Source organism: Haemorhous mexicanus, chromosome 1 (genome assembly GCF_027477595.1).
Source record: "Haemorhous mexicanus isolate bHaeMex1 chromosome 1, bHaeMex1.pri, whole genome shotgun sequence".
NCBI lineage: Eukaryota > Metazoa > Chordata > Aves > Passeriformes > Fringillidae > Haemorhous > Haemorhous mexicanus.
In genome coordinates, this window is record NC_082341.1 from 140256806 (window position 1) to 140265588 (window position 8783).

At 45.1% G+C, this 8783-nt stretch overlaps 1 protein-coding gene across 1 annotated transcript in view; it reads right to left on the bottom strand.

The window, feature by feature from the left end:
* Positions 1-8372, bottom strand: part of RSPO2 (R-spondin 2) — a 98649-nt gene extending 90277 nt beyond the window's left edge. The window contains exon 1 of the mRNA XM_059865357.1: positions 7835-8372. Within this exon, the coding sequence (XP_059721340.1) occupies positions 7835-7928 (94 nt within the window). The 5' untranslated portion in view covers positions 7929-8372. The remainder of the gene's footprint in view (positions 1-7834) is intronic.
* Positions 8373-8783: the final 411 nt, after the last annotated feature.

Below are 8783 nucleotides of genomic sequence, written 5' to 3' on the forward strand. Positions count from 1 at the left end.
CTATACTCACAAAAAAATAGACAAAATTTTCTGCAAGATAAATTTGAGAGTCAGTCCCTAAACCATACGCTTTTGATTATTTTTAGATTTAAATCCTAGAGAGAAAAAATATTTTTACAAACAGAAAATCACAGTTGAAGTACTTTCATTTTTGGATCTATGTTAATTTTACATGAGATTTGCCATTATCCTTATGAAATAACACACATAATTCCACTGAAAGTGTGGGGGTGGGGAGGGTGGTGTTTGAAACAAAATTACAGAACTGCACACCTCTTCTAAATATTCTGCGTGTAACCTGTAATTGCTTACATTTCCCTAGTTACAGCCTTATGACTATCCCATAAAATCAACAAAAAGGGAAGGAATGGAGACAACACTTCCTCACAGAAGGACAAAATCTTAGAGATATATCAAGTACTTGGCTCTACTGAAATTTGTATTTCAAAAAGAAATACATAAGTGATTAATTACTGAAACAAAGAACATGAAGGGTTTTTGTACTTTTCACCAGATCTTAACAGATGGGATCTTAAAAACCACCTATTGATCACATAATCAAGGTACCTCAAATAGCGATTGCTTCTCTGCTTTCCTGTAAAAATTAATCTCTTCCCTATTCCTTCTTTTATATCCTTTTGCACTTCACAGTTTGCACATTCAATTTGTTTGTCCACAAACAAAAGGAAATTTCAGAAAATTTAACTGCCAATCTTTCATATGCTGTCCCCTAAAAAAAATTTTTTAAGCTCAAATCTGAATTTAAGTAACAAGCACTTGCAGCAAAATAGGAGAAGATTAAAGAAGCAGAGCTATACAAGTTCACTGGAGTGTTTCATTCAAGGGTATTTAGGTAGAAACACAGGGATGAGACGGTGGGATCTCTACACATCCAAAAGATGCTAGCAGCTGCTCTGTGGACCACAGTTTGACAGACAAAGGTCAGAGATGTGTACAGCTGTTTGAAATCAAAGTGCTAAGACACAGAAATCCCAAAGTAAGGACAAACAACTAAAGTCTCAAATCCTTTTAGTCTCAGAGGAAAACCTACAGAGGAAAATGTCATATTCCATTGTTTCACTTGTCATCTCCATTCCATGTTCAGAACACAAGTTTCACACCAATTAGGTATTTTGAAATAGTATTATGTATAAACACCAATTTCTTATAATTCCTCCATCCCACCCACCCCCTCCACTGCAGAAACTTCATCAGAAAGGTGACATTAGAGTATTGGCAAACTTATGCTCTCCCTCTTGCCTCTCCTGTGCTTGACACTGTGTTGTATCACCAACTGCCTTTTTGGGGCAAACACTGCAGAGACCACCACCCTGATCCATTTCAACTTCATTTCTCTTCTGAATTTTGAAAAGTATTAGCGAAAATGGACAGGAGCCACACATGGAGAGAATAAAGTGGCACAGCAAGAATTCAAGTCAGACAAAGGACCTTACTGCCCACAGATATGCAAAACTCAACAAGTGTTGCACTGAAGTCTAACCAGTAAGTGGTCGTCATGGAAGGAGCTGCCTGGACAAAGCCATCGTGTAGGCAGGGAAGAGAGCTCTGCATCTGCCCTATGGTGCTCACCAGCAAGATCCAACTGACACCTCAACACCTCCCTTCCTAAGATGTATTACTTAGGATCCAAGTATCAAAATGCAACACAAAGCCTGTTACACCCTCTACACCAAAAATTACTTGGGAACAGGTTTAATCCCACCACTGCTGTCCCAAAAAGTGATAGATTTCCTCCTCTTGCACAAAGTTACTTTGCAGCACCACACTGACACCAAAGCCTTACATCTGCTAAACACGTACTACAAATACAATGAGTATACAAACCATGGCAGCACCTAATTTCAGTTTCTAAAGCAGTCCATGATGAAAGGATCAAGCTGTTACATTTGTGCATTACCAACAGCCAATACTTATGAAGTCATGCTCTTCACTAAGAAAAGGATTAGCAAATACTTGGAGCCTAGACAAATACAGAAGGTTCTCCAACTGTGCCTGAACAAAACTTTGAGGTGAAAAGAAAGGGCATGCTTGAGGAACTGAATTTATTAAAATACCTGAAACTAAATCAATCTCTAATACAGGAGAAATTAGAACTTTCAGGGACTGTATCTGTTAAAGTTAAGAGCTGCACCAACACTTAATTTCAATATAGGTAGTAGATCCTTTCTCATTGAAGGCTGATTTCAGGTTAGTTCAGGGGCTAACACTGAAGACATGTACAGCTGAACTACACTTTAATTACAGAGAAAGATAATCAAGAAATCTTATCTTTATTTAGGTAGAGGTATGCTTTATCTGATCAAAGGCAGGCATCTACCATGGGAGGAGTTAAATTGTACTAACAGTTTGATGGACTGCACCAACTAGATCAATTATAAAAAGAACACGCAGACCTTCATGTTCCAGATAGTTACCTGCAGTCACATGAGCCCCTCCCCAGAATTTAAAATCAAGGATGCATTTTTGGAAAGGATGTTATGGTCAGTTATAAACTTTCAAGTTGGAGGTACAGTAAGTTGGGCAATGTTTTCAGTCTGTGATGATTTGCAGATTTGATTAGACAGTCCCTCTAGTAAGCTTAAGTTTTTGGTATTAAAAAAAAAGCTAGATTATCAGAAATGAAGTGCAGGCCTCCATGGGGTAGTCAGAGTCTTGGCAGAAAGAGCAAGAGAAAGAAAAAACCCAAAAAAGAAACAGCCCTTTCTTTATTTCTTTATTCTTTGAATTTTATTACCAAACACCTCTTCCACTTTCTACCTTTTAAATAATTTCATTTTTTCCATATTTTTAAAGGCAGCTTATGTAAACAACACTATGCTAACATACTTTAACATAGTAATTATGCTGGCCTGTATGTTGTAAATGACACATTAAATTGGGAAACTGCACTCTTGCTTTTATCACCATAATGTCCCTATATAAGTGTAAAAACTCACTTTCAGTATCTGTCATGCATTTTGAGCTGCTTTAGTGAGAGTTTTCAGCCAAGCCTTAGAAAATCCCCTCCATCCTCTAAAAGGGGAAAATACACCGTTAAGACAAGTTTATCAAGTGTCCAAATCTAAGCTCTTCATCATAGTGTAAATCTTACAGCAAGTTTTAACACAAAAGCATGGACACAGACTTCAAGGTCTGATCAGGCACACCCATCTAGCCCAGCATCCTAAACCCAAGTGACCTGTGATGGAACCTAAAGGGATGGATATAGGCAAGGAAAAGCACACACACCCCAACACTGTGCCAGAACAAGCTCCCCAATTCTAACTTCCCCAGTAACAGGTTTTGGGACACCCAAAGGAGTCAAATGCACAGGACTTGCCCCAAAATACCCTGCCCAGCCTCTGCTTGCTAAAGAGAGTCACGTACATACGAAGCCCAGAAGTATATCTTATAAATATTATAAGCAGCACTAAAAGCCAACTTTGGGAAGCTGAAACACCTAACCTTAGATGTCTATTTTGACAGAGAATCCTACTCTTGGTGCTTTGAGCATTCTCCTGCAAATCTTCACAAACTCTTTGAGCATTGCTTATCCTCAGTAACACTGCATCATTAGCTAGTTCAGTATTCAGTCATTCACACAGAAATTTTGATTTCTGCCAGTTTATGACAGTAATAAGTGGAAATAGCAAAAGGTTTAAAAGTTGCAATTTTTCAATGGTTACAGAGTTAGGATATTCTAATTGCTGTAGTAACAATGTATGTATAAAGAATGATTAGAAACTATCCTTAGTGCAGGTCTGAGGAACAGAAGATACGTTCCAAAGCACTTCTCCTGATCATGAGCGATGGAAAATTGCCGCTTGTGTTAGCACAACTCAGTTCTGTCACAGGTTCTGTTACAACTGCTTAATGTCACACCTGAGGAAAAAAAAGTATCTCAAAGTACTGCTTCCACATAGAACTTAGTCTTAACCTGCAGATAAAAAGGTTAACTGTCCTTCAAACACGTTTCAACCTCAGAGAGAGGAAGATTAGCTAATAACAGCCAGAATAGTTGGATAATGCTAGACAATTAAAAGTCATGTAGAATGACTTTTTTTTGAGATAAATTACACTTCAGGAGCTAGAACAGTCCTTGTAAAAGTAGATATGGTATTTATTTCAGTCAAATATATCCAACAGAGTTTCTTTTTCCCTAATGCTTAAATCATCTATCTTTCCCAAAGCTTGGCCATACAACCCAACTGAGACAGGTTCCAAGATTATCCCAGGTAAATATCTTGTTAGGAAAGCTAAATCACAATCCCTAATATCCAAGCAGGTTTTTCTTCTAGTTGAAAATCCATGTAACAACTTCCTATAATAATAACAAGTTTGTGGTCAGGATTCCCATCTTATATTAAGATGATAAAAATTTAATTGACATAATTTTGAACCCAGTGACTGTGCCCCTCCATATTGTTCAATAAATGCTGTGCACAAAGCTATATTGAAGTCTGAGAAATACTTGGGAAATTTCCTGCCCCAGGTATTCCTCCTGTTTCCAGCTGTGGGTATTTTGCCATCACCACTGTCACTCATTCACACACTGCCACAGATATTCCCCCTTTATGTACCTCTAACACAGAGTGTAAGCATCTAGGAGATAAGTATTCACCTTAGCCCTCATGACACTCCATGAATAGGAGCTAAATGGAAAGACAAGTACTTTACAGCCACAGGTTTTGAGTACTTGGATATAAACTTCTGATTTAACTATATGAATGTGTCCCATTCACATTTTTTATTACTCCAACATTGGTCTTACCAACTGTAGAGAGCCGAGCCTCTCTGTAGACTCTTGAGCTTCCCCATCAAGGCAGGCACTGACTGCTATCATTGACTTTTTTTCCCCTTGGGGAGTTTTGTCAGCATCTGGTTTTTGATGGCTGTTTATAATGATCCCTATATTCTCTTCTGTCAAAACTTTTGCAGAATACCATCATGCCTCCCTGAGAGTCTCCATTTCTATGTACCCCCCTTTTGATTTGTGGCACTCTTTGGAAAAGTTGTTTTCACTATGTCTCTAAGGGAAAAACCAATGGTCTTTTGTGTTCCCAGTGATATTCAGTGAAATGCTAAGACATGAAGCTGCCCATCTTATACAGATTGCTAAAGAGAAATCTGAAAAAGAAATACAAATTTTCATTGAAGAAGGCTTACAAGAGAAACAAAAAATCAAGTTATACAATTCAACAAGAAAAGGGAAGATTAGACTAAACCAGCTGTGATACTACACCACCGAGCTTTCAGCTAGGTAACCCTTAAATAGGTTTTCAAATATCTTCTGCAGGAAAGGCAAAAAGGCTTTAATCCTGCTCAGGGCAGTGACTTGCAGAGGGAGACTTTGGTGAGGTGTTTTAAGGAAAATAAGGTTCTGTTCTGAGCAACTATGCAAAGCAATATTGTAATGAGCTGAAAAAGTAATTAAGAGCAGCAGTGGAATAAGTAGAGCCTGTTGATTATTATGTATTTATCAAAAAAAATTTAGTGAAGTGACATTAACTAACAAAACACAAATCAATGCAAGGTAGGAACCACTTTCTGAACCTTATTCTATTATTCTGCTTCTACTGCAATGTTGCAAGCCTTGATTTGGGAAAGGGTCGCAAGCAGATGGTATATGAGGAATCCTGGGAATGTCTCCCCAAACTTACTTAAGTCTTCTTTACTAGAGTATTCTACATCAGCAACAAATCCAAGCAAATGCCAATACAGGCATATACACTTAAAGTTTATTGTACAATTAGCTACTTTAAAAAAATCAGCTACACATGATATTTGCCCATCATTCCAGACTGAATGCAATTGATTCCTACCACATAGGAGACTTAATCTATGCCAAAAATTGTATTTCATTAAGAAAACGATATTATGGAGCATCTGAGATCATGTAACAGACAAAACAGAGAAATTTTAACTGCCAGTACCCCACAGTGACTGCCTGATTATTTGCAGATGGGATATGGAAAAATTGTGAAATTATTGGAATTTTGAGTCCTGTACGAAAGCATTACTTCAGACTGGATATGTCATGGCAAATACCTATTATAATTTGAATACATTCTTAGATTGTGCTTTCTGTGCTTAGAACTGGCTATTCTTACCTCTTTATACTTATTAACTGAAAAAGACTGCATTCTTCAAAGCCCAAAACAAAATCCATAGGTGATAGCATAAAATAGACCCAGTAAGTCAACTGTCAATACTGATCGTATTTATCCAAAAATTAAACTAAAAACCAATTTAAATCAATCTTCTTTGGAAAAGCCAACTGTTCAACAAGCACAACAATTGGTCTAGGATCAATCAGTGAACATGAGATCAATTAAAACCAGCTTAAGTTTTTGTAAGAGGACAATTCACACAACTTGAGTTAGATGTCTATTCATTTCAGTACTCCCACAATGCAGCCCTTAAGCTCTGTTGTAAAGCAGAAATACCACTATCACCCTCCGCTGTCTAGCCAGCACTCTAAGTAGTTCCACATTTAATTAAAGACACAGTATACCCTTTGTTAGCACAGATAGTCTGGTCACTTTAAAGGACTGCTATCGTTTTAGCCACACACACATAAATTAAACTCTGGAAACCATCAAAACCAAACAGCCTTGCAATTTTATTTGCACCTACTCTGAAAGTGATATAAGCACAAAAGTGCAAACTATTTTCTTCTCACAGTTTTATTACTATTTGTAGCAGCTTAACACTGGAGATATTAAGTCCCTCCCCTTCCAGATAACACCACTTAAAGTGCAATTCTTTCAGAAATTTCTCAGCAGCTTGAGCCACCTGATTTTCAGCGAACTTTAGAAATGTGAAGGGGATGCATGGCTGAGAAAATAGAAAAATAATGGATAGAAAAATAATTCAGAATATGTGGATAATAAAACATTTTATAATAAGGTGAACCTCCCCACCACTCAAAAAAAAAAAAAAAAAAAAAAAAGGTAAAAAAGAAGCAGACGAAGCCTCGGCCAGGCTGCCTGCCGGAAGGCGCTGCAGTAACCTCTCCGTCCACACGGGAGCTGTACTGGCATATTACACCACTCCGGCTCAAAGCTCCGGCATCCCGACATCAGCGTTTAGGCAAACCGATGAAGCCCCAACGCACCGTTTATGTCTTTTCCTCAAAGGGATCTGCACGTTTTCAGCAAAGCTGGCGGCACAGAACTCCCCCAGGCGCTGGGCAAGGCGCGGTGCTCTCCGCCGCCGCGGCTCTCCCGGCGGTCAAGCCCCGCGGGAGCGGCACGGCGGTACCGGAGGATGGAGGGGAGAAGCCGCATTTCTGCCTCGGAAACGTCCACGGAAAGCAGCTTCAAAGTCCGTCCCGTGGACACGCGACTCTAACTGCGCGGGCTTACAGCGATTCCCCGGCAGCCGCGACCCGTTGGACGAGGAACGACGGCGACATGAGCGACGTCCCCGGCCCGCCACGGCCCCTCCCGCTGCGGGCAGCTCCGAACGAGACCCCGGCTCCGCCGGCCCCGGGGGAGGACACGCCGTGGGGGCCGTGCGCCTACCGCTCGGCATTCTCGTCCCCGGCTGCCCCGGGCTCCGGCCGGTCCCTTCCCCTCGGAGTTCACGTCCACGCCGCTCCTCCTGCTCCCGGTTCGCCCTCCTCAGCAGGACGGCGGCGAGCAGCCCCGCGGAGCGGTCGCCAGGCCGGCACGGCCCCGCGCCCCCGGCTCGCCCCCGCTGCCGCCCCACACGCCGGCCCGGTGCCCGGGGAGCCGGAGCGCGGCTCACCTGCCGGAGAGCGGCCCTTCCCCGCGGGCGCTCCCGCAGCTGCCCCGGGCGGCGTCCCGGGTGAGCAGCCGGCGCCACTCACCTCTTTTGCTGCGTCTCCAGCGGCCGGGCTGGCAGTGGCCGTAATCCATGCAGTTCAGGATGATCAAGGCAAAGGAGAAGAGGCGAAACTGCATCCTGGGCCGCTGGGGTGGGCAGCCTCCTCCGGCGGCAGCGAGGGGCGGCGAGGCCGGCAGCGTGCGGGGCGAGGAGGGGCCGGCGGAGGGTCGCGGGGCAGCGGCCGCCGCTGGGGAGTTCACAAGCTTCTCTCCGCCCTTCTCGGGCGCTGCGAACTCACCGCCGCTTTCAGCATCTCCCCTGTGCTGCGGGGAGAGAGAGGTGAAAAGCTTGGACCCGGGCTCTCCTGGTCCTCCACTGCTCTGGCTCTCCCCAAAAACAAACAGACAAACCGCAACCCGTGTCGGGGCAGGAGCGGGGCCGCGGAGCGGAGTCACCAAGAGCCCCAAGCCTGTCCCGCTGCCGCCGGCCCCGCGCGCCCCGGGACGGGCTGTCAGCCGGGGCACAGCGCTATTTATCCCGGCGCGGGGCGCTCCCCGCCCACACGCGCTCAGGTCGCGGCACGGCGGGGCGAAGCCGTCCCCCCCTACCTCCCGCGGCGCGGCCCCGCGGCCGCCCCGTCCCGCCGCCGGCTCCCGAGCGCGGCTCCGAGCCGCGGGGCAGCCCCACGCGGGCCGGCGGCGGCCGCCGGGACGCGGGCTCGGCGGGGCGGGCGGCCGGGGGCTCCCGGGCACATGCAGGCGGTGTCCGCGCCAGGCCCCCGGCCGCCCGCCTCCGCCCGCTCCTTTTATGCGGCGAGGCGGGGGCGCGGGCGGCGGGGCCGTGCGGGCTCCGCGGGGATGCGCGGCCGCGCGGGGCCCGGTACGTGGGTGGTGCCGCGGCCCCGGCCCTCCCGCCGCCCAGCCCTGGCGCCGCCCGCCCCGGCCCGCGCCCCCGCCTCCGCCGGGCCCTAACGCCAGCCGGCCCGAGAGCCG